General features: G+C 45.5%; 1 protein-coding gene and 1 non-coding gene across 5 annotated transcripts; both read left to right on the top strand.

Annotated features, from left to right (window-relative positions):
• On the top strand, positions 1–26,604 carry LOC125939621 (uncharacterized). Of its 4 annotated transcripts, none has more exons than XM_049669827.1 (5): positions 1–182; positions 14,831–14,924; positions 18,210–18,320; positions 24,039–24,158; positions 25,759–26,604. In XM_049669827.1, the coding sequence occupies exons 2-5, from the start codon at positions 14,840–14,842 to the stop codon at positions 25,872–25,874; spliced, it is 432 nt and encodes a 143-aa protein (XP_049525784.1). In that variant the 5' UTR covers positions 1–182; positions 14,831–14,839; the 3' UTR covers positions 25,875–26,604. The 4 variants fall into 4 exon arrangements, with proteins under 4 accessions (XP_049525784.1, XP_049525785.1, XP_049525783.1 ...); XM_049669828.1 differs by having other exon boundaries at positions 14,799–14,924; XM_049669826.1 differs by lacking the exon at positions 1–182 and adding an exon at positions 13,839–13,941.
• Trnaa-cgc (transfer RNA alanine (anticodon CGC)) lies at positions 17,432–17,504 on the top strand. Its single transcript has one exon. It is a non-coding gene; the product is annotated as a tRNA-Ala (tRNA).
• Positions 26,605–26,835: the final 231 nt, after the last annotated feature.

Here is a 26,835-nt window from a genome sequence, read left to right as displayed (position 1 = left end):
GCCGAGTGGACGGGTAACGCGAGTCGTTTGGCAACCTTCGTATTTAAAGTTGACCCCGGGCTAACAATGCGACAGCAGCCAAGGAAGAAACGCCGAACGAGCGGCTCGGCAGTCCGGAAGCCAAGAGGCGAGTCGATCGAAGTGAAACGTTCGGTGGCAACCAGGCCGCTCTTGTCGCCGAGGTGAGCGTGACGCTGCTAAGAGAAACCACGCCACGCGGTGCACACACCGTGCGTGGCAGGCGTGTCCTGCACAGCATTTATAGAAGCCGCGCCCTTTCATTTATGACGCTTAGGCGCCATTCTGTGTGCCTATACGCTTGTGCACGTATACATTGTGTGCTTTGAGCGCTGCTTCGCATGATGGTCTAAAGCGGCACGCGTGGAGCTGACGGGCCGCTTTACGTGGCAGACAATGAGGGACATGCGTTTGCGCAGGATCAATATGGACATCGAAATAACGAAAGAAGGCCGTTGTCGTACCGTGGAAAACGAAAGGTAAAAGAAAATATAGGGTAAATTGAGTAGGAGAAGGGCACGTCGGTGCACCGAGCGAGAACGCTAGCTGATAGACAAGTGGCGGAAGCTCTCTACGTCCGGCGGGCGCTGTGTACACCGTCGACGCGCAGTAATTAAAAACAGGTAGAGCAGCTGTTGGCGACGTTGCTTCCTATGACGATGCACCTAAGCATCATGTGACGTGACGTCTGGTTCACTTGACTAAAAGAGAGATGCTAACATTGCTCTGCCTTAATGCGTTTTAGGAGGTGTTAAAGCGGAGGCGAAACATTATCACAATGCCCGTTCATCGTGTCGCTGTAGGCTGGCATTAGTCAGGCCTCTTTGTGGAGCATGCACAAGCGTCTGGCTTTTGTTAAACGACTATTGATTGTTGCGGCCGGCGCCCGATGGTGAGCAATGATGGTGTACTGTCCCAACCCCGAAAGTTGTGCGACGGCACCAGGCCACGTTGTCGCGCTTTATTCGACAACTGTTCTTGCTGTCAGCGTTCCACTTTAAGGCGCCACGTGGCTGTATTGTTTTCCTTCATTTATTGACCGCACGGACGGAAAAGGCAATCGCTTAAGTTATGACAAGCTGCGCAGCACATCTTCGATCTCAGCGACACTGCGCTAGCTATATTGAACGGCTCTTCATCGGACATATACCCGCAGAGTTCTGTAAATGGCGCACATGCTAATGGCCGGTCAACGGCTCATTAGCGACAAAGTTTTGATGAATTTGCGCAAACTATAGCCAGTCAGGCAACTATAATAGCCACATTGAAACTTGTTCGATTTCCTTTGTTGTTTCAGCGTTATTTTGTAACCTAACCAACCTGTTATCTCAAGGGCTGCGACTCAATGCTCATAACTATAATGCCTATGAAATAAAAAGAAAGAAAGATATGTACATCTTTTCAGGATTAAAATTTACACTGATCTAGTGCAAATAAAAAAAACTCCAGTCCCTTGCTAATTTCTTTTAATTCGTTCAATAATGATCACTTCAATATCTGCGAAATTGCAAGAAATATACTACCAATATAACTGCGAAATTTATATGTACCAATGCTGCCGGCTCTTGATGTTATTGTTCTTGTACTTTAACGTGACCAAACGTAAATGGTGTTTTCGGATGTGGAATTAAAATACTTTGCAAGTTAATTGAGCCTAAGCACAAAGCCTTGGCCGGCGAGTTGTATTTTAGGTGTGTCTTCGCCATAATAATTTTCATTAGAGTTTTCGGTAAATGACGCTTTAATTACAGCAGTTCTTTATGGAGGCTATGACCGCGCATAAATAATTACTTAACGCTGTCGAACGGAAACACTGGACGTCTAAAATACCGGAGTTATAAAAGTCACATAATTATTTGATGAACAATATTTTGAACACAAAAATTTATTTGCTGCCCATACAAGGACCGTTTGCAAATCCTGGCATAAAAACCACCTGAAAATGTGTAAACTTTGGAGCAGCTTTAGATTTCTGATTAAAAGCGCTAGAGCAATTAGCTGCGTGTATCCTTCTTTGGTGCGTAGCTACAGTATAAAGTTTTTGCTACTTGAACGAAAGCATCAGATATATTTCCTTGCACTTACATTCATTTAAATGATAAACGATAGTTTTGTCATTATAGCTCAAACGTATATTTCCATAACTCAGAGTGTTGGTCGGACTTTTCAAGATGATGGAACGACAGAAACTGAACAAATGTGTTCTTGCTGTATATTTATCAGATGAAACAAGTACAGGTGCCTTGACGTTTACAATTAAAAAGGTAAATCTTTTAAGCCCAGACGCAGATTAAAAACCACTCTCTTTATAAGCTCACGATCATTATCAAACCGCTTCTTTGGCTTTCGTATTTTCTCGCTGCGCTTATCGTTCTGCCCCTGACAGTGTTTCCGTAGTGCTTGATTAATTGGTTAACGCCCTGTGAAGACGGTTGACCTTGTGCTCTGTGAAGTATGCGCCCAAGCGAGAACTGTCGCCATTTATTGTTGTTTAAAAACTTCATTAATTTAACTGTCCTTAGCAACGCACACATTTACGCAAAACAAATGATAAGTAACGCGGACAACGAGAATACAATGTTGAAAAAAAAAAGCTTTAAGATTATGTTTTTCTGATAATGATACGGAATATGGTAGCGCCTCATGTGCAATTAATCAATTATAAAACTGCACTTCGCTGTGAACAGACACGCGTCACAACCGTGTCGAAAGATCGCTTGTTGCTAAATGAGGTGTTGAAAGCAAACGTAATAAATGCTAACGACGCTATTGTACGTTACCCACTACAGCGAAATAAACACTAAGTTGAAACAAGTGATCCCTGCAGTTGTTAAAGAAATAAGGAAGTCGTCTTACCTAAATTATCTGTCATCCTCTGCAGCAAGAATGCACATGCCGTGAAGAAGCTACTTAGCTTTATTACCCTTTTTACACCTAATGTGGAAAGGCCATGTGTATTGGTATCAAGCACACATCAGACCAATTTCCATATTGTTTAAAGATTTTACCATTGCTATCACTATCCAAACACCGTAAAAGATTATTTCTTAAACTGTTGAGAACATGTTGTTTAATGCAATTAGCATTCTTTATCTATCTATCTATCTATCTATCTATCTATCTATCTATCTATCTATCTATCTATCTATCTATCTATCTATCTATCTATCTATCTATCTATCTATCTATCTATCTATCTATCTATCTATCTATCTATCTATCTATCTATCTATCTATCTATCTATCTATCTATCTATCTATCTATCTATCTATCTATCTATCTATCTATCTATCTATCTATCTATCTATCTATCTATCTATCTATCTATCTATCTATCTATCTATCTATCTATCTATCTATCTATTCTATCTATCTATCTATCTATCTATCTATCTATCTATCTATCTATCTATCTATCTATCTATCTATCTATCTAATGTCTGTCTGTCCATTGCTAATAAATTTTTACTCGAACACCACCAACCCATTTCCCTAACAGTTTTGAGGATACATTTGTCGATAACAACGCTAAGCAAAATGTTTCTGCTAATTAGATATTCTGTTCGGCCGTCAAATCATCAGCTCGCACAAGTGCCCTTAGGGAATCATTGCAGCGTTAATTAGCGAAATTTTGTTGTTTAGATAACAGAAAACTGCGATTTGTCAAGCAACAATAACTAGTGTAACTATTTACGAGCACTTGCATACTTCCGGATTAATTGCATTTACCCGAATTATGCCTAACCAGAGTGAACGTACACCATTGGTCAGCGCGAGCAGTGTGGAGGCAGTCAATACGGTGAGGTGGCCTAGTTGGTTGCTGGAGCTCGCATTCATGCCTGCAGTGCGGACTTGATATATCAACACTCACACAGACTGGACGAGCGCTGGTCCCAGTCTTCTTTTTTTTTTTTTTTGCTGTGTGAGTCCGCGCTGCAAAAATGAAAGTCCGCGCTGGACGATGGCGTTATGTATGAGACAACCAGTTACCCTCGCGAAAGAAAGGAACACTGGAGCGCTTTTAGGGCGTGCCTACCGTTACATATACAAAATAACTGCTGGTGTGCCGCACTTCACGTCTGCCTAAAGGTTTAATGATATTGTCACGAGCGAAAGCAGACGACGCTTGGTGCGCACGTGTCTTGCGCCTTGGCGCCGAGCTCGCGCTCGCGAGAGGGGCTCGAGCAATAAAGAAGAAGGGTCAGGCAGTCCCTTCCTGGTCTCCACTGTGTCTGGATGCGTCTTATGCCGCCCCGGAACCCATAGAAACCGACGACCACAACGGCACGTCACATTTGGCGCCCAACGGCTCGGGGTGAGCTATGAAGACGTTTATTCCCTTTTGATGTGGGGTCGTCGCTCGCTGCGCGTTCCTTTGGTCGAACCATTGCCTTCAGGACAGCGTCGGCTCCGTAAACCCAACATGGCGACCGCCCAGTGTTCCATCGATGTGTTCGAACAGTTGGATGACGCCGCCCGGGTGGAAGCCTACAGGACAGCCGTGTCCGAAGCAGGTGCCCTAAAAACCGAAGTGGATCAGCTCCGGCGCGAATTGGAAGGACTGAAAATAATGTTTTCGAATGGACACGACTCCGTGAAAGAAGTCGACGCACCAAAGCCACCTCTTGACCCGCAGTTGCAGGCAAGTCACGACTTCTTTTGCAACTTACTCGCTCCAATTGTGGAACGCATCGAGCGCTTGGAGTCGAAAACGCGTGAGGACTCGGACGCCGAATCCTGCCAAAGTACGGAGACGAGCGCTGCGTCGATAAATCTTCAACGCGGCTCGGGAAACCAACGCGGCAAAGCTAAAGACGAAGCTACTTTATGCATCTCTAACAGCTCGGGTGAAGACGCTCGCGACCGACTTTCAAGTTTCGCAGCTAGCTCCTTACCGCATCTTGGGAAAGATGTCACCGCTTGGTTTCATCAAGTTGATTTTTGGTTCAGAACCTTCAGCGTTCATGAAGAGGTCGCGATACCCTTCATTATCTCTAGGCTCCCAGCTAAGGATTTCACATGGATGCGCCACCACGCAAAGATGGTCAATATCGCTACTTGGGCTGATGTGAAGGCAGCGTTCCGTCGCCGTTACAACATTGACTGTGATGTAACCTCTAAGCAGCGAATGTTCGGAGCTACACAACGAGCTGGAGAGTCGTGTACAGACTTTGCTTACCGCAAGTTGGACCTCATGGAACAATGCAATTATCCGGTATTGCAAAAGGAGAAGTGTCAGGTCATCATGGCTACGCTTTCAGACAAGGCCAAGAAACACTTCTTTGACAAGAATTTTGAGAAACTAAATGACATGATAGACTCTTTTCTGCGCTTTGACCAGATCAGCAATACCGAGGAAAACGTTAAAGTTCTGGTTGCGGTTGAACCTCCCACATCGCAGACCACGGAACGCCCCGTTTTGGTAAAGCGTTCGTCTCGGAAGTCTATGCGGAATCGTCAGCGCAAGGAGAGCATGGAGTCTAGCGGTTCCTCAGAAAATCAGCTACCCCAGAAAAACCTACCTCAAAGGGAACATGAAGTGAAGCCGCCTCCGAGGAATCAGACTTATTATTCACCACGTGTTTTTAACAGATCTCAAGGGAACACCTCCAGGATTCGTAAACTATGCTTGAACTGCTCTAGAAGCGGACATTTTGTCACACAGTGTCGTCTGCCACTAACTGCAGAATTTTGAAGTGGCAGGAGGAATTTGAGTCCACCAGCCCAAAAGAGCAGGGAAACGATCAACTGGTGACGCCAATGCCCGCGAGCAGTCATCAGTGATTGAGCAGGTGTCTTGTTCTACAGAAGCGGGTATTTTTTCCGTTCCTGTCATCATCAACGGACAAACGTTTAAAGGCATCTTGGACTCAGGTGCTGTGAAAAGTCTGATTACAGCACCACTGGTTGAGAGACTCAAGCTAATTATTGAGCCTTCGTCCCTGCGTTTGGTAGGAGCAAGCGGCCATCACTTAGAAAACTTGGGTCAAGTCAAAGCTGTTGTAACAGTCGACGGCCAAACATTGCAGCATGAATTTGTCGTGGTTAAGCGGCTACCTCATGACGGAGTGCTTCTAGGCGACGACTTCCTACGGGCCTCAAGAGCCATCATCAACTGGGGTTCACAAAGCTTTGCTTTGTCTGTTCCTCAGATGTTACAAAAGATCCACCTCATTAGGGAGCAAACACTACCTGCTTTATCGCGGAAGTTAGTTCCAGTGGACTGGCATCGCATGTCTAGAGATAAAGATTGTGTGATGGTCATCACAGGGACAAAGCTCTTGTACGACCGCTATTCGGTCATTGTGGAGCCCATGGTTGCAGATGCATCCGAAAAGATAGTCAAGGTTTTGCTTACGAACTGTTCACCCCAAGCCATCGTGCTTCCATCTCAGATGACAGTTGGAGTCGTAGAAGAAGCAGGGGGAATAGAGGACATTGAACTCTCTGTGGAAGACTGTCAACAGATTCTCCAAGTTTCATGCCTGCCTTCTCCTGAGGATCTTGATGAACCACCAGCCTATGCAGTTGTTGACCCGCAGCATTGCTCAATCCAAATTGGTGACGTAAACTTTAACGTTGGCACAACGTTATCCTCAAGTGAGCTGCAGGTCGTGAAGGAGTTGTTGGCGCAGCATGCTGCTTGCTTCGCACAATCAAGTACGGATTTAGGCTCATGCAAAGTTGAGCAACATTGTATTCCAACTGGGGATGCAAAGCCTATCTCCCAACGACCTCGCAGATTGTCTCCTGCGCAACGTGACCTCGTCAAGAGTCTGATCAAGGACCTCATCGATGCCAACATAGTCCGGCCTTCTCGAAGTCCTTGGGCTTCACCGCTGGTCCTAGTAGCGAAGAAAGACGGGACAACACGCATGTGCGTCGATTATCGACGGCTCAACGCAGTGACTGAAGATACTGTTTACCCTTTTCCAAGGATTGAAGATGCCCTGCAGGCGCTCACCGGAAGCAAGTACTTTTCTGTCATGGACTTGGTGTCTGGTTTTTATCAGATAGCCATGCATCCAGATGACATACAGAAGACGGCTTTCGTTACACCTTGGGGTCTCTACGAATTCCTACGGATGCCGTTTGGTCTTAAAGGTGCTCCTTTCACGTGTCAACGAGCCGTCGATACAATCATTGACGGAATTAGGTATGACAACGCTCTCGTCTACATGGATGATTGCGTAGTCTTCAGTCAGACATTTGAAGACCATGTTTCGCACCTCAGGGACATCTTTTCAAGGTTCCAGAAAGCAGCTTTGAAGTTCAAACCACAGAAGTGTTACTTCTTCTGCACTGCTATTAATTACCTTGGGCATGTTGTCACAAAAGATGGTGTAAGTCCTGACCCATCGAAACTGTCAGCTGTTCAGATGTTCCGGCCTCCTCGAACCGTACAGGAACTCCAGTCATTCATGGGGCTTACGTCATACTTCCGGAAGTTTATCCCTAATTACAGCGTTACCGCTGCACCTCTACGATCCCTCCTAAAGAAGAATTCTGCTTTTTCCTGGGAAGAGGATCAGCAAGTGGCCTTTGAGACATTAAAGTGCGCTTTGTGTCAGCCGCCTGTCCTCAAACTATTCTCGGAGAGAACGGAATTTAGGGTGCAAGTACACACAGACGCATCTCGTCTCGGCTTAGGAGGTCTGTTGCTGCAAGAAGATGAAGAGCGACGATATCGCCCAGTGTTATACCTGAGCAGGGCACTTAAAGGCGCAGAGGTCAATTATTCTTCGACGGAACTGGAAGCCCTCGCTGTGAAATGGGCATTAGAACAGTTGCGACCATACTTGATAGGCCGCAAATTTCAAGTTGTCAGTGACCACCACGCCCTTTGCTGGATTTTGCGCTACAAGGAAGGTAACCAACGTCTCCTCCGTTGGTCGCTGATTTTGCAGGAGTTCGACTTTGACGTCACCTACAAATCAGGAATCTTGCACAGCGCACCAGATTGTCTCTCAAGGACACCTCCCATTGTTCCAGAGAAAGGCCAAATCCTTGCTGTATCCTATCCACCACTGCGATACTGTGGCAACATGGGTGAAGAGCAGCGTCAGGACGCATTCTGCGCTAAAGTCCTGGATCTGCTTAATGGTGCATTGGGCACAAAGAAGCAACAGAAACGGGCCCAAAAGAAATTTTTGATGCACAATGAGGTACTGTACAGGAGAGATCAAGGTCCGGTCAGCAGTCGATTTCTCCTCTGCCTTCCTTCTCAGCGACAGGCTGAGGCACTTCGAGAAATGCATGAAGGAAGGTACGGTGGCCACATGGGCATCAGAAGAACATTCGAAGCGCTGAGGTCCAAGTACTACTGGCCAAAGCTCTATACGGATGTCAAACGGTATGTGAGTCACTGCGACCTTTGTCAGAGGATGAAGATGTCGACATCGCTGCCTTATGGATTACTACAACCGATAGAAGTGCACAGCCCTTTTCATACAGTTGGGATGGACATCGTAGGACCATTCAAGAACTCTCGAGGATATAAATATATCATCGTAGCCATTGACTACCTTACCAAGTTTGTTGAGGCAAAACCCTTGAGGAATATAGAAGCCACGACAGTTCAAAAGTTCATTGAGCGCAGAATTGTCTTGAAGCATGGATGCCCAGCCACGATTATTACAGACCGCGGTACTCAAATGATGGCACGATCTACTGAAGCTTACCTCAAACATCGTGGCATCACACATGCTGCCACTACCGCATATCATCCTGCAGCAAATGGCTTGTGCGAAAGGGCTAACAAGACTATCAAGCAGATGATTGCCATGACTACCGCCGGGGGAGAGAAGTGGGCTGATGTACTCCCATATGTTGTATTTTGCTACAACACCGGGTACCAGGACACGGTTCGCCAACTCCATTCTTCTTAGTTTATGGTAGGGATCCAGTGCTTCCACTAGACGTTGTTTACAGCCGCCTAGAACTTGAAGAACTGAAAGAAGATTCCAGTTATGGCGCGGTAGTGAGCGAAAGACTGAAAAAAGCTAGAGAACTTGCGGCCGCGTACATCAGACTGGCACAAGAAAAACAGAAGGACTACTTCAACAAGCACCACAAGGACGTTGTGTTCGAAAGAGGACAACTAGTGCTTCTTAAGGCTCCACCCTCCGGTGTTAAATCGACCACATGGTACAACGGCCCTCACAAGGTAGTGAACAGACTGTCTCCCGTGAACTACGAGATCGAACTTGCCGATAACATGGGAACGGACATTGTGCATGTGGAGAAATTGAAGCCCTACCTGAGCCCAATTGCAGAGATGGAACAACCTCGTGCAACGGACTAAGCCGTACATGTGTCTGACGCCGTATGGATGCAGTGAAGTGTGTGGTGTAGTATAGTTCGAGTGATTACATTTATTTATGTGTGTAAAAATGGGACGACAAAGCTTGCCCTTGTAAATAGTTACTGTTGTATGATTGCTCTTTAAGTTTGCTTATGTTTTAGATAATTCCTGTTGTACCATTGCGAATGTTATGTGTTGTGTTTTTAGTGTTGTAAACAGTCGGGACGACTTGTTTCAAAACCCGGCCATGTCACGAGCGAAAGCAGACGACGCTTGGTGCGCACGTGTCTTGCGCCTTGGCGCCGAGCTCGCGCTCGCGAGAGGGGCTCGAGCAATAAAGAAGAAGGGTCAGGCAGTCCCTTCCTGGTCTCCACTGTGTCTGGATGCGTCTTATGCCGCCCCGGAACCCATAGAAACCGACGACCACAACGGCACGTCACAGATATCATAAAACTAGAGCGGTGCGTTGGATCTTTATTGCAACGTCATAAGCTTTAGCCGCAATATTGGCTGCTCTACTGTTATTACAGAGTCTACTTAGTGATGTCATTACAATGGCAACATGCTGGGGTGCATAAAAACAAAACTTTGGGGTGAGAACGCGGTAGCCTAAGCACATCGTTGGTGAATAAAAGATTCAACCAAAAGTGAGCCTCCATGGCATGTTTGGCGACGGTTATCGAAGTTGAGAGTTCTATCGCATAATTCAACTCTTGTGTTCTACATGAGTACTTGGTAGGACACGTGTACAAGAAGAATGTCGTGTTACCTGCTGCATTTTCTTGTTCATGGATCGAATTGTGTGAACTGACGACGTCATGACTTGTAGTTTCTTAATTCGTCAATTGTCACACCGCATACGTCAAATGTTCTCGTTGTTGTCAATATAGAGATTCGGGTGGTCGTAGCGAAATGTCTTTGCATGAAGCCAGCAAGTACATGGAGCTAGCGAACATTAAAACAGTGCCAGACGCACAGCAGATACATGCGAAATACTGTTTCAACACTGTAAGACGGAGACGGGGTACCAGCGTTGCGTTAATAACAAAGAAAGGGCAGTTCGTGGCATTGGTTAAATGAAAACTGCATTGCAAACTTCAGTGAAACGGCGTCCTTTCAATCGGCAATGCCGTAAGGCACGCAAACAGCGAGAGAAAATAGTGCAACTCTAGTCCTGCATCAGCATCAAACTGCACCGAAACCCGTGGGCTAATTCGCTATAACCGTTCAAACACGAGCGCAGAAAGCAAAAAAAAAAAAAAAAAAAAAAAAAAAAAAATCCGGCGAAGGATGCGACGTTTGCAGATACACCCGTTTACTCTAGCTTTATCTGTAGCTCAGGCTAGCTCAGTTGATACAAAGAATGCCTTGGTCAGACAGTGATCCCGGCTACAATTAATGTTTTTCTTAAAGGTACCCGTGAGAGAGAGAAAGATAAGGGAAAGGCAAGCAAGTTAAGTTAATCAGCACTTAGCTCGGTTTTCTACTGTGCACTGTGGGAAAGAGAAATGGCAGAAAAAAGATTAAGAGAGAAAGAGAGAGAGAGAGAGAGATCATAAGGAAAAGGCAGGGTGGCCCAAGAGAAAGAGAAAATCGAGTTATGGTTCACTTGAGTTGTCAACGCCATTGGATTCTCAGTGTTGCGTCTCATAGACGGTCGCTGCACTTCGGTTGACTTCCGAAAACGCAGTAGTGCTCTTGTAGCCTTCAGTAGCTATGATATACGATGGCATGTTCATTTGTGACATGAGAGTGTCTTGTTAAGCGAGAAAGGTCTCGCGTTCACCTGGTTTAAAGCGAAAGCTTTCTTTGTAGCATTGCGCCATTCACGTGTATAGCAACCTTTGTTTTCCTTAATTTACCTTCATCTAGCAGGTTTCCGTGAAGCTTACTTAGTTTACAGACAAATATTTGCGGTACGTTGCAAGATTCAGCCTCCCTTCAAATATTTGTACCAAACTATCATGTCTGAATATTATTGGGCTTTCTTGCTTTTGGCCGTCGCGGAAGAAAATGTTTAGCACAATGGCGGGGCGATATGAATTTTAGGACAGCCGACTTTGACGTAGCCTCATGTTTCTCATGTTTATATATAAAAAAGTTTGCACTTTGTAATTTACGCGGCGCAAAAATGTCAACTTGACGTGCTAAAGCGGACTCGTCGTCGAAAATAAGAGCTATTGAAAAGCAAAAGTAGGGGGAAAATGTAGGGTTTCTCGCAGCGAAGAAATTTATCCAGGTGTATACATGACGCTTTTCAAAACACAGTAAGCACATTGCAGAACAAAATCAAAGAAACGAAAAAAAAAACGATGTTATGCGAAGCAGTGTGCCTACCAAGTTAACGAAATGACAATGAGATCCAAAGACGTAGGTGGCTCTTTCATGACCTTCATGACAGGCATGATATGACATTTATGTCATGAGTGCTCAGGAGTCCCTTCAGCTACACCTAAGAAACCTTAAGGCGAAAGCCTCAGTCATGCTCATGACTGACTTCGACCATCAACCTTTAGCCTTTTCCTTCACTCAGTACCCACGTCCGAACCCATTTCAGTGGTTATTGAGTGTTAATATTTTTTCGCTACGTCATTGTCATTTTTGCTCAGTCATAGTCTTGACTGACTTCTACCGCCACCCTTTAGTGATTCCTTCACTTAGCACCCACGTGACAACCAATTTCAGTGGCTTGAGTGTTAATATTTTTTCGCTGAGCCATTGTCATTTTTGCTGAGTCATGCTCATGACTATGACTTCTACCAGCTTCCTTTAGTCTTTCCTTCACTTAGTGCCTACTTCCGAAGCCATTCCAATGGTTTTTGAGTGTTATTTTTTTTCACTGATCATTGTCATTTTCGCTGAGTCATACCCATGACTATGACTTCTGCCATCATCCTATAGTCTTTACTTCACTTATACCCAAGTCCGAACCAATTCCAGTGGTTTTTCAGTGTTAATATTGTTTCGCCGTGTCATTTCATTTTTGCTGAGTCATGCTCATGACTATGACTTCTACCAGCATCCTTTAATGTTTTCTTCACTTAGTACCCAAGTCCGAACCCATATCAGTGGTTTTTGAGTGTCAATATTTTTCGCTGGGTCATTGTCATGACCTACATTACACGCATGTCATGACATCTATGTCATGACATATCAATTATGTTCGTCATATACTCTTGTCATAGTATGGCAATTTTGTTACATACCAAGTTAACGAAACGACCTTGAGAGCACGAAGACGTAGGCGGCTAGATAGATAGATAGATGGATACTGTCAAAGTAGCAAATGTTCGCCAAGAAATGCTTCGCATTTAAAATAAGCAAACAAAACCTCTATCAACCTCTTTTTTTTATTGCGATAAAGACTTGCCGTTAAGGCATAATTCTTGATGTGTATATGTGTATTATATGTGTGCTGTGAGGCCTGTGTTGTGTATGAATTGAAGCAGTGTTTTGTGGAATCTGTTATGTATCAACCTATTTGTACTCTTTGACGTCATTAGTGTTGTTCTTCGAACCTCAGTCTTGATGCATGCCTCGAACTGGAAAAAAGTGGCTGATCGCTTTTTTAGAGGAGTTGGTCATAACACGAAAGTGCAACTTGTATTATCAGAGTAGTGGCAACTTAGTTGTACATTCACAAATTCAAGGATATAAATGTGCACGCCATTTATTTAATTACAGTTTCGCAAGGGAGGAGCAATGACAGCAAAAGTAAGCACGCGAGTCACGTGCTGCGTAACGAGTGGGCGTTTGTACCGAAACTAGCCAGGACCCTTATAGACGTCCAGGCTACCGGCCTTCTTTTCTAGAGAATTATTGAGTGATAAAACGCACAATACTTAAATATTCTCATTGCAACATATATACGTCACCAAGAGCACAACCCCTTTATTGAAGCAAACATTTGGAACCTTTCTATGCCTACTTTCCTAACTATTAGGTAGGCACAAAACGGCGGAGTATGCACATTTCGCGGATTTGCGTGATGATGAATGCGTGACGTTCGTACATTGGACAGATTTTCGCTGGAGCCCGGCAGAGAACACTTTCGTGCTACAAGTTCTCGACCCTTGTGAGAGCGTTGCTCCTACTTTGCGCGCCACACAAGCGTCTTTGACCTTTTTTCGGTTACATAGGCGTACTATGCAAAAATATATTTGGTTTAAAAAGACAAAAAAACGTAATAATCAAAAATAAAGGAACACGTTAGAGCGCACAGACACTCTCACATTTACAAGAGTTAAAGAAAAAACAAACGAAACACAATGAAAGCGAGTCACTGCACAACATCGTCCCAGTATTTTGAGCACATGTCGATACTTAGAAAAAAGTTATTTACAGCACAAAAAGCCGTTCTTTCAAAGTTTTCAACTGGTCATGGTCCAAGTATTGTCCGAAGGGGACAATGGAAAATTTCCCACAGCTCCACGTTTAGAGCGCATCTGTTGCCTTTGCTGGGCGTATAAAGGCTAGTCCAGCAGCACGTGGGCTGCGTCCTCGTCCGCCACTCCACATGAATATGACGCGGAGCTTGCATAATTAATCTTATAAAGAAAGTGTTTTGTGTATGCCACACGAAGGCAAAAGCGGTGAAACAGCGTTCGCACACTTCGCGGTATTTTTCCATATTCACTGAACTTCAGCTCGGGGCGTACGGCATACAAAATGGATATTTTGGACTGTTCATCGAACGATAGCGCAGATAATCTTCTTGCTGAGAGTTATCGTAATATGTTTATAACTTCATTGTTGAACAGTGGAACGCTGTATTCTTCTACATGTTCGTGTGCACGTTTCGCCGATTCGTCCGCTCGTTCATTCACAGTTAATTCCGTTATAACTAGAAACCGATTATGATGCAATTTCGTGGCCACGAGTTCCCACTTGTGTCAGCTCCGCAATGTCTTCACGGGTTGAAGTTTTGCTGGGACAGTGTGCTGACTTGGGCTCTTAAAATCAATCAATCAATCAATCAATCAATCAATCAATCAATCAATCAATCAATCAATCAATCAATCAATACCGTGGCTAGCCCGTACAAAAGGCTTGTCTTGGTTAAGCAGTTGGCGTTGTCACACGTAAGTCATTGTGAAACTGGTGGTGGCACCGGCTCAATCCATAATTGGCGCTTACACGGCTTTGTGACCGAGCAAACTGGGCCGGTCACAGATACAGTGTTATAAAAGACGTTGACTTGGTGGGCCGATCCTGATAACAGTGCACAATATGTACACCATATCTTGTTACCAGTGCGCGATGTGGTTTTAATGGGAGTTGTAAAGCTGGGTGATCCCGGAGGCAGTGCCACGTCACAGCCCTCGCTCACCTCATTGCAGTAACCGATAGAGCTAGCCCCTAAGCGTTCCCAGTAGCATATTTCAACACGTCTACTGGGAAGCTGTCACTTGACTTTTACAGTCAACCTCCGATAGAGTCTTCGTAATTATATGTTTATTTTCACTGTGCGCATAGTGTACACACCGGCACACTTCTGACCCTTCTAGGTGGCGAAGATGGCGCTGTTGCTCCGGGCGGCCTGCGCAAGCCTCTCACTTTTCTTCTGCTCCACGGCCCCCTTGACACTGTCTCCTTCGAAATGTAAGTGGACAGAAGATACTTCAACGATTGCACTAATCATCTTACTTTAGGGTAAGTTTACCGAGGGTGAACGGCATCGCGCAAATGACGGCGCGTTAGTAGCTCGTACAGGGATAAAGGTAAAAAGTGGAGCGCCAGAGTCACCCATTTCTCACTCGATGACTTAACATGCGGCAACCAATATTTTCCCTTGTAGAAAGCTTTCTATCCTCTCTCATTTACCCGTGCAATGCCCAAACCATTCCACATCGAGGAAAATTAGAACAACTTGCTCATCTTTATTATGGGCACAGAGAGTACACTTCTACAAAAAAAGAGAACAAAAGTGCAATGTTATTTCAGTTATAACTGTGTTTGTATATTAATTAATCAGTAATTGGTTTGCTGAACTATACCCACAACCGAAAACTCTCTCCGGCATGTTAGAAACGCTACTATGGGCTATGCGTTGAGGTTCCCGTGCCCAAGTCAGACTGTTTAGGTTGTACAAGGGGCGCGAAGAAGTAGTCGCCGCGGCCACGATCTATTGAAGCCGGTCAGCCAGTAAACACGGCCGTAAAACACAGCCAGTACAACACGGCCCCTGAGACCGGGCGCGCTATCGTGTTCTTTATGTCACACTCGATGCTCGTTAGCCATCGTCTTCATCCCCGGCGCTGGCGGCGATAATCACGGTGCCACAAGCTATTAAAACAGCGTAGCTCATAATATGATACACTAGGCGTTACGGAGTTAACCCATGGACAAAAGGGTTCGTGGAACCAGCCCCAGGTTTTCATGCGCGCAATAAACAAAATATAAATTCTGTGTTCTTACGTGCCTAAACAACGACTTGATTATGAGGCACGCCGTACAGTGAGAGACTCCGGCTTAATTTCGACCACCTGGGGTTCTTGAGCGTGCACCCCTCCCCTCCCATTGAAATGCGAGCGTCGCGGGCTTAGTGGCCGGGATTCGATTCTGCACCATCAGGCTTAGTATCGCCACGCCATAGCCACTACGACCCCACGGCGGGTTTTCATGAGCGCGCTCGAAGGCAGTTGTTTGTACACGAGACGAGTGTGTGGGAGTCGTATACCGCTAGCATTTAAAGTAAGGAAGGAATGCGTCCACTCTATGACGCAGAAGCGTTTCGACGAGGTTGTACCACTCAATGTCACGACTGCCTTCTAGTCATACTAACACAGGCGAAATATTTAGCTCATATACTTTCCATTGAACCCTGTCTTACCGTATACACCGATGAAGACGACGCCTTTGTGCGACAGGGGCTCTTCTCGTCTGCTCATTCGGACAACAGTCATTCGCCATGGTAAGAAAGGAAACATATTCTCAGTTACTATATCTCTCGTGTTCTGTGCTCAGTTATTAGGCCGCGGAATCACGTAACGTGTGTTTTGTTAGACCTGAGCTGCTTTTAGCGAATGAGATCATTTTCATTACCGATAGTGCCGTTTTATGTCCATTAAACCTGGGCTTGACAGTTATACTGTCAGACGCTATATGAAAATGGAGCGACTGCAGCAGGTTCGCCTTACGGCTTTTTATGTCTTCTTCCATGCCACTGTATCGGAACTACTATAGTTGTACTTTTCTTCTTTATACGAACCTTAGTAACTCATTATACTTTGCCATCCTGAACAGCGATCTTTCACATCTGTTGTTTCGAGTTTGGTCTATTGCGCGAAAAAAAAGGGGAATGTTGAAAACAACACTTGCGAGTTGAAATAATCCACGAGTGTTCTAAACAGAGCGCAATACTTTTGAGGCAGCGTGTATTTGAAAACGAACCTCTCTCAAGGCTCTGTAATTACGCATGTATGAAGACACGCGTTGATATCGAATAAGGATCGTTGACCTCACGCATATAAAAGTTATTAGGCTGGACGTTGTGCTTTAACTTTACATAGTGTTTCAATGTCTTAGGTGATTATTTTAATTTATTGTCCCAAATGGGTGTATGCTCTAAACATTTTTAGACATTTATTGGGGTACAAAGGGTGTTCGGTTATCCCGTGGCTAACGCCCTGACGTTTAAGGGGTAAGGTCAAATTGTTGGTGGCGACCAATGACGGTATCTTGTTTGTAGACTTTTTCTGGCAAATAAAAATGATGATAGCTGTGACAGATGACACGAAAAGTGCATTAAATAAACTTACACATATATCCCTGTCAAATTCTTCTGTAGGATATTTCTGTGCTCACAAGGCTGTCAGAATGATTACACAGTTTTCAACCCCGCTTTTTCTCATCGCATGTCTAGTTAGAGCATGGTTGTCTTGCGCTATGAAATTTTTAGCGCCCTAATGCTAGGAGTGTTACCCACGGGCAGGCAAATACCCTTAAGAGTGTTTATATACCCTAAATTTACTTGTTGCGTGTCGTCATCGGGCAAAAAAAGGATGTCCCACATTCGCCCACCATGGCTCTGAGTGGCACTGGTTAACACTCCCAGGACTAGATATAGTAAAACATAAATACCCAAGTTAGTGGACGGATTCATGGCCGTCGCTGTAGCACAATTGGTAGTGCAACGCACGCGCAATGCGGAGGTTGTGGGTTCGTCTCCCACCGGTGACACATTATCTTCTCGTCTACTTTGAATTCTCTTTTATTGTTATTTTTACATGGCAATTTCAACCACAGTTAATTGCGCCGATCCTTTCTTTGGCATCATTGTCTGTTGGCTTTAAATGGTCACGATTAACAAAATAGAGCCCCTCGGCTTCCCTTCTTCTCTTAAGGGAGTATGTTTTTTTGAGTGAAGAGACCATTGGATTTCTAAATGTCACACGAAATGGAGAACGTCACGAACCCCATGTGCAACAACTGCACAAACCATTTCGTCTGCGCACATAATGTCATGTAAAATAGGGCCAACATGCATCGTTAGAGAGGATGTATTAAGGAGAAGAGAAGGGGATCGCAACAAAGACCGCGATGTTGTAAAAATATTTTAATCACAGGCGACTTTAATCGCAGCAGTCGCTGTTACTGCTGCGTCCGGGTCGGTCTATCGCAGCGAGAATCACTTGAATGTGAAATGCAATTGGGCCGCACAGGAATGGCGAATCATACGAGTTGGAACTTAGATGTTATAGCAGCGCATGGCCAAAACTAAGTCACAGAAAGAGATAAAAACATGGACAAGGGCTGTCCAATCTTTTCTTCTCGTTTGTGTCTTCGTTTTGCCGCGCGCTTCTATCAAGGCCATTAGGCCCTCAGACGATAGCACCGGGGTTTTCCTGTTCAATCCCTTGACAAATAAAATTTCGCACTATGCAGATGCAGGGAGCATGAATGCGCGAACGCTTTACAATGGCAGCGTTCACCGCGAGAAGAGGCAGCTCTCGGAAATCGTGTACGCCCTGACTTCGGGAGCCAGGCTCATCATTGGTGCGTTGTTATTTTCTTACAGAGGCATATGCGTATATGACACGTTCGTTATATACTCCATGAGTATGTCAGCATTGGTGCCATATACCGTTATAAAGCGTTAGAAATGCTGGCCATTTGGCTAGTTGATCTAACTTGCTCACGGTGACAGCTACGCAAAGCACTACTGCCGAAGCGCATGCGCAGGCAGCTCCTTGGGGAATTACTCTCCGAGTGTCAGCAAGCAATAACAATGATCTCTGGAAAAGGGGCCCGAACGCCTTTCTTGAGAGATAGGGAGAGATAGAGAGAGGTATTTATTACAAACCGGAGATGTTTACATACCTGTAGGCCTGACATGTGACTCCACAGGTGTACAATGGCAGTTGAAGAGACGCACACAAAAGTACGCAGACCCACAACCAACGCTAACACACCAGCAGTCAAAACTACGTAGAGCATAGTTGTGAGTGTACAACTGTTAGCGTTAAAGCCTTATTTTTCTTTGTCCTTGTGGAGCGCATGCGAACGTAAGTTTTGACGCTAGACCGTGATTTTGGTACTTCTTTATTGCCACTTGACGGGGCAACTGTTTTTAGGCAACGGAACGCTCAAAGTAGCGTTTGCCACCGGCGGAGGCCATGTAGCTACCACTATGCTTTTTTATGCATTGCAGAAGCTCTAGTCCTTGTCATGTAGAGCCGTAATTATGCACCACTCCAGAGTGCGCTGGTTCCACCTGGTCAGTGGACCGGTTAACTTGATTCGGAGCAAGCGTTACGTGATAGGCAAGCCTTCATTACAAGCGCGCTTTTCGTTGCACGGCTGCTGCATGCGATAGACCACGTGTGGCGACAAGGCGCATCTTTTCGATGCGGCTACACAGCTGCCAACGTTTTCCGAGCGTACAGTGGCTTCGTGAAAGTCACCGCTGAGCGAGAGGGCAGGAGCTGCGGTGGCGTTGATAATCCAAGCGCAGGGCAGACAGTCTCGGAACACACGTCTGCACGGAGACTGCGCAAAGTCTCCACTGAGCGTGTAGCCCCCCTCAGGTGATATATTCCCAACCGTGCACGCCAAACAGGGCATCAACAGCAAAATCACTGATAAAAATAATTATACATAAAATATGCCGCATACATCCTGAAACACTTCTGATTGTAACTGTGCTGCACCGTTTGTATAATATGTGTAAAGCGCATTTAGTGAAACGAATTTGAAGGTATAGACAGCTGGGTGTTTGCTGTAGCTGTCAGCATGTCTTTATGTAACAGGTTCACTTACTTCTCAATGAAACTGACTGAAAAAAAAAGAAAAAAAAGAATCATAATACGTTCTACAAATGTAAGGGTTTCATAAGTCTGAAGGTGCAAGAAATGTAGTATAACTAAAGTTCCGATGGACAGAATTATTTGGCGCCTGTAGAGGGTAGTGCCCGCTTATAAGGTATATGCCTTTACAATATACTGAATACTCCACACAGGTGTGCTGGACGTTGCGCTTAACCACGCAGGGTATACAAAATTTTTGGGCCAGTCAAGGCGTATAAGAATGATACGCCTGTCAATGCTCTCATCCGCACCTGTCCTTAAAGTATTTCTCTTTTCATCTTTTTATCTTTTCGCTTGCGAGCGCTCTCTCTTCTGAATCACAAGGGTGCTGTCTAGTGGCGGCTTTTACTTTCACTAAAGCAACACACGTTTTGACACCAACAGACACAAGTAAAAACAGCAAGACAAAGGTGTACAATAGTGCCTCGGGGCCATTTAATTCGCTAGTTTCATTTTTGTCTGAAGCGTTACGCTATGTTTGGGTGTCTAGACGAATCCACGAGGTTTCTCTTTAAATGCTTGTTCTTTTCGATCACGCGCTCTCCTTTTTTATTTTCCTTCGACAGGGCTAAAGCTCCGCATCTGGAGCAGAGTGCATATCGGATGCACCGCGAGAACTAACTCGCAGCCCTATCGTCAGCGGTGCTTTTACGAGTCGGCGCTGTATAGGAACGCTGGCTTTTAAATCTGCCCTCCCTCTTAGAGTCTACGTGTTTCTTGGAAACCAGTTTCGCAAGGATGGGGTAACCAGATGCGCCTAGTGCATTAGGAGTGCTGTCGGCGGTTGTAAGTCACTGTCTCAAAGGCGCTCCCTTTTGAAGTCTTCACCGACGCTGTGTTAACACTGTTACTCAAAGCCAATCTGTTGAAGCGCGGCTACATGTAAGTTTCAGGTGCGTCTTGAGGTGAATGCACAGCGTGAATGCTGAATAGTACATGTGTCCGCCGTTACAGCTTGTTTATGTCCGTAGGGTATTGTTTTTTTTTTCCGGCAGGATAAGGTGCATCTTAGGAACTTAGTTTCTTAGGTTTAGACGTTTTCTTCAGGGATGAGAGTGGGGTTGGGTAAGGGGGTGGGGGGGGGGGGGGGAGTTATTCACCCAGGTAATTTACATGTGTCTGGCGTTCAGCTAAAACAAGGTTCTGTATTATTTCAGTATTCTATATTATTCAGAGTGCAATTCGTAATCCAGCGGACCATTGGATTAAGCAAAGCGCTTGGAAATGTTGCTGCTTATTGGCAGGCCGTTAATCCTCATTGACTGTAATAAAGATCCAGAATAGTATAGTTTCTGATAAAAATAAAACGCAAGCATAATACCTTGCTTTTAGTGTGGCTGATATATGAATGTTACTAACGTGTATTCATTATTGGCAGGAGGTCCCCCACACAGAATTTACTTTACTGCTAATGTATTCAAAGTCTGCGTACTCACGTTTATTGTTTACAAATCAATGAATCAATAAACCACAACTTGAAGTTATACATTCGAGCTCTCCCACTACAAGCCGTCATTAAACATTGTCAGTTCAGGAACACCGCTCGCAACTATGCAACTCGGCCAATTAAAGAAAAAAAATGAAAAGTGATGGGGGTCTTCTATGATATATCTTCTGTGATCTCTAGAAATCTCAGGAACCACGCCTGTTGTATACTGGCTTCTACCAAGAAATCTCGGGCTCTTACACCGGCGACGATTCTCCTCCTCTCAGTGCGTTTTCCACTTTCAAGGCACGTTTATTGCGATAGCAATTATATGGACACTCCAAAGCGGATTTCTGCCGTCGGCGTCACCGTCGCCGTCGTCGTGAGGTTGCGTATGACGTCAACGGCGATGAAATCGTCGCCGCGGTCCGGACGCTGTATGTGCGAGTGAAAGGGAGCGAGAGACACGCGCATTCACGAGGAGCGAACGCACGTCGGAGAGCAAACGTGCGTTCTGCGCCGTGCTTCCTGAAGGGCTGCAGAATTAAGCGTCTCTTTCCTACTTCACAATCACCATATATAGAGAGCAAACGCGATTTCTTCCGTCGCGCGAAAGGCCGTCGGGGATGGAAGGGAGGGAGGGGAGGCGACGTTTAGCTGCGGCACCAAATGCGTATTTGTATAAAAAAAATGTGGTTGATCCCTCTTATATAGGAATCGGTATAGAACACGAAAGTGAAACGTGTCTTCACAGAAGTAGTGTAATGTTTATTGCACATTGATATATAATGTCTATTGGTGTTTTGTGGCTAAAGCGCCCTTAGGCGTTGATGCACCCACGCTGACGCCTGGTGGCACGTCTCCTCCATCACGACTACCAACGTCGATGACCATGAGCAACCGTCGTGCATATGGAAGCTGCACTACGCTGCACACGCTAGCACAACGCGAAAGACGAAGCACGTAACTGACACACTAATACAACGCGCAAGACAAAGCACGTAACTGAATCGTCACCGAGTCAAATCAGCGCGTACAGCGCGTCGTAATTGCAGCCTCCGTGATCAACTTCAGAAACATTTTCAGAGCTAATTTCGGAGGCCACGCTCCGCTGTGCTGAGTACGGTGAACGCCACCTAGGAACGCCACCTAGTGGCGTTGGTAGTGCTTCTTGATGCCAGCGTCCCTTCGAATGCTGGCATCGAGGCGTCGTAGTGCTGAGACCACCGAAGCGTTCACTGTCGGTGCGCGTTAGTGTCATAATGCAGTACTTCTCTTTTCTGCTCGTAGGCGGCGGCACCACCCCGAGCAAGAGCGCGGGTACACGGAGGAGTGTTAGATATATAAGGCGCGTCTGTGTAGCTCTCTGCAAATGCGTTTGTGGCGCAATGGGTTAAACGCTCGGCGATCTATCGTCGCGGACCGAGAGGTCGTGGGTTCGATTTCCAAATTTTGCATGTTTGTGGAACTTTTTCTTCTGGTTTCTTTCTTTGTATTATGTTCTATGACGTATTTCCGTGACGGAAATACGTCAGTGAAGTCTTGGTGGACCCCGGCATAAAACACTTTCGTGTTAAAAATGTCACAGTTTCGCCCTAAGGGCGAAGCAATGAATGCGATAGCAACACAGCAATGTCATACGAAGTAAGGTGAGCGGCTTTGGTAGCAACAACACGCAGAACTGTTGTCGACGCCATCGGCGTTTTGCCCGCGTTAGCTCAAAATGCGTGCGGCGTTGGTGACTGTTGCTGGAGCCTCTGATATAAATAGGCACTTGGTGCCGCAGCTAAACGTCGCCTCCCTTCCCTCCCCCTCCCCCACGGCCTCTCGCGCGTCCGAAGAAGGCGCGTTTGCTCTACATATATGGTGATTGTAAAGGAGAAAAGAGACGCCTACTTCTGCAGCCCTTAAGCGAGCACGGCGCAGAACGCGCGTTTGTTCTCCGCCGTGCGTTCACTCCCTGTGAAAGACGCGCCCCTCGCGCCCTTTCACTCGCACATACAGCGTTCGGCGCGCGGCGACGATTTCATCTCCAAATGACGTCATACGGAACCTCACGGCGACGGCGACGGCGACGGCGACGGCGACGCCGACGGCGACGGCGACGCCGACGGCAGAAATCTGCTTTTGAGTGTCCATATAATTGCTATCGCAATAAAACGTTGCGAGGCGAGAAGGTGGGTAAGATTTCCGACGCTGCTCGACGAGTGTCCCGTTCTGATCTCGTCGAAAACCTCCGAGCCGCCCCCAGAGGCACCGGCAACAGTCACCAACGCCGCGCGCCTTCGGTGCGAACGCGGGCAAAACACCGACGGCGTCGACAACAGTTCTGCACGTTGCTGATGCTGCTGCATGTCCAAGTTTACACAGCTGATAAAACTACTATCCTTACTCCGTATAGCTCTCTTCTAATTTGCTATCGCAATTGATGCTTCGCCTTTCGGGTGAAACTACGACAATTTTTTTTTTCTATGCAATACCTCATTGCACGTTATAGGCCAAAGAGCCACCATTCTTTGCAATATCAATCAATCAATCAATCAATCAATCAATCAATCAATCAATCAATCATATCAAAGAAGTTCGTATGGGCTCAGTTAAAGTAAGTAATTATCTTTTTTATTTATACATGTATATGCAGATTCATAGGATGGATAACCGGTGGACCATTAGGGTTACAGAATGGATACCAAGAGAAGGGAAGCGCAGTCGAGGTCGGCAGAAAACCAGATGGGATGATGAAGTTAGGAAATTTGCAGGCGCAAGTTGGAATACGCTAGCGCAAGACAGGGGTAATTGGAGATCGCAGGGAGAGGCCTTCGTCCTGCAGTGGACATAAAATATAGGCTGCTGCTGCTGCCGCTGCTGCTGCTGCTGATGATGATGATGTAGATTCATACAATAACACGCTTTTTGTTTGTGCGATGAAACATTCTGCTAACACCTCCTTGTTCCGATCATGTTTTTTTTTTTTGCGCCAAGGAGCTGGCGTGGGACTGTTGCAGTCCGTTGGCAGAATAGGAAAAGAAGTGGTCGGCGAATCGGACGGTGGACTTTTAGGCCTGCTGAGTTCGCTCTTCACTGGCGTTAACGTCAGCTTAGGTGAGTGGCTTTCTCGAGCTGTACTCTATGAAACGTCACCTGATCAGCGTTAAACAATACACGTACGGAGCAATGAAAAACGATTCTGAAACCATTCCCAGCGCAAAACGACAAGAACACACAAAAAAGATACACGGACAAGCGCTGACTACCAACAGATAACGTTTTTGAAAGCACACATATAAATAAGTGATGATACACGTGGCAAGAACTGAAAAATTGACAATGTGAAGGCACAATTGGCACGAAATGACCATAACAATCCATCAAATGATATCAACCCCTAATGAAACTTGGCCATGTAATCTATCTCCGACTTATATAGCAAAACAGACGGACGTGACTTCACATTGTGCCTTCACAGTGACAATTTTTCGGTTATTGTCACGTGCATCATCGCTTATTTATACGTTTGCTTTCAATAAAGTTATCTGTTGATAGTCAGCGCTTGGCCGTGTGGGCACGCCTGCTTTATGTTCTTGTCGTTTCGCGCTGGGAATGGTATTGCGTAATGTAAAAAAATTACTTCAAAGGGTTGTGTACATTTGTTGACGTGTGAATAAGTTTTCCGACGCACCTCTGGAGAAAAAGGAACGCCAGTTTTTCACCGTCAGAGTTGCAGCGCTTTTAGCCTGCGCACATTAATACAGAGCTAGTGTACCGAGGGTTAGATGATGCATAAACATACTTAGGAGATATGGAGGTGATATACAAGTTTTCGTCACGCGGAAGTGACGAAAATATATTTTAATGCGGCTTGGGCATCTAGCAAGGGTTCGTGGTCGATGTATGATATAACGGTAGGAGCCCCACCCTAAGTGGCCCTGTTTTATATAATGCTCCGCAAATAGATTCGAAAGATATTTCGTTTCTTTTTTCTTCATTTCATGGCTTCAACGTTCCGAAACCTGCTGTGAAGAGCTGATGCAGATATTCAGCCACCTCGATGGGTCAGATAGCCTGAAGGCCAAAAAGCGATTACAGAACAATATACAAAGGAAAATATTACAAGGCGTTAGAAGAAGGTACCCTACGCGGAAGAGGCTGTTCATTTGTCTTGCTCCGTAGAGAAGTGTGAGCGCAGCCTAAACCTAACATGCTAGTCATTCTTGAAAGGAAAAACCGTCATCCACCTGATTATAGCACAAAACTACAAAGGAAACCCAAACGGGTTTCTCAGAAGGAAAGCTTCACAGTTGAGGGGGGAAAAAAACGAACAAAAAACACTTTTGAGCAATAACGAGAAAAGTAGTCAGTCTTTGTTGTTCTTTCTGCATGTTTGAACCAAGTCAATAGCATAAGATTAAGTAGGATACCCACCCTCGAGCACCATTCTAGCCCTTGGTGAGCAAGAACGCAGTGCATATTAAGTATCCATGAACATGCATGGTTACAATGCAGGCAATTAATATCTCTCGCAAAGTGTATATAACTAATGTTACTTTTTTCGGTCAGTCTGCCGATAGCTGTTCTGAGGATTTCTTACCTGTCGATAATAAACAGGCATATGACCATGCAATCGCAGTTTGCCATCAAATAGGGTGTTCCCCAATGTTAGGTAAATAACTTAATTTTTTGGTGTCCCTTTTCTACGTTCCAGACCTGGTAAGGAACGTTTTACTGGCTGTGCTCGGAACGAAGGACATCTTACTGGGCACGCCTTCAAAGGACGAGCTGACCGCGGCGGCAGATACTTTTGTCGACAAGAACTCGTAGAAGGCGTGGTGCTGCTGATGGAATGCTGGATGACACGTTCGTGGAAGACGTTTGCGTCTGCCAGCCCAGATCATGCTCTTCGTGCATTGTGCTCTATTCGCCACCCTCCGGAGCCTATACGAAACACCGACCAGAGCTTTTGGCTTATAAGGAGGATTTTCGAGCCCTTCAAGACGCAGGAAAGTTAAAAGGCTTCCTTGTAGGCGCGTAGCCAAAATAAAAGCAATGCTTTCTTTTACAGCGAAGCTGTCTATGGCTAGGGATTTATGCATTTTTCATGTTCATTAACAGATCTGCATGTGCAAAAACTCAGCTCCCCAATATGATGCAATATTGCTTCATTCTATGCAAAAGCTTATACACCTCATCACTTGGATATGCATTTTCAGTAGATTAGTTATCAATAGGCACCATTTTCAAAAACAGTAGACTTTCAGGTAGATAATAAGAGTTTATCAAAGATTTGCCGCTGTGCGACCCGCGTCGGTCAAGTGAACGCTTGCACCACCCTCCCTTTGTCGTCGTTCCAAGCGCTTGCGTGCCTAGTTTCCTTCCGCTCTCCCGGCGTGGCGGTCCCGTCGCGCGTCTCTAGTTTTCTCCGGCTCCCCGAGGTGGCGGTAGTCTTCCACACGAATGTATGCCGCCGATCAAGACCGCCGATCAAAATAAAAGTGTGTATGCGTGTGTCTTTCTTCGGGATGATCACCGTCGCTGCTCAAGATAAATAAATTTGCTCACACCTTTGATCCAAATTCTGTGTCACCTCTATGTCGTGTGCTAAACTGCTTCGCTGGTAATCCACCTTCACAGCAACGGAATGGCGCGTAACTTTTTGTTCGCAGCACCTTTGTTGATTTACATTCAAAATGCGTTATAATGATGTCATAACGAGCTAACAAATAACACGAAGTAATAAAACACATGCATTTGAAATCTCCTTTCAAGGAAACAAACATTTTAT

This window comes from Dermacentor silvarum, chromosome 6 (assembly GCF_013339745.2).
Source record: "Dermacentor silvarum isolate Dsil-2018 chromosome 6, BIME_Dsil_1.4, whole genome shotgun sequence".
NCBI classification, from domain to species: domain Eukaryota; kingdom Metazoa; phylum Arthropoda; class Arachnida; order Ixodida; family Ixodidae; genus Dermacentor; species Dermacentor silvarum.
The sequence above is the reverse complement of the archived record's forward strand: the minus strand, read 5'-3'. Positions and strand labels throughout refer to the sequence as shown.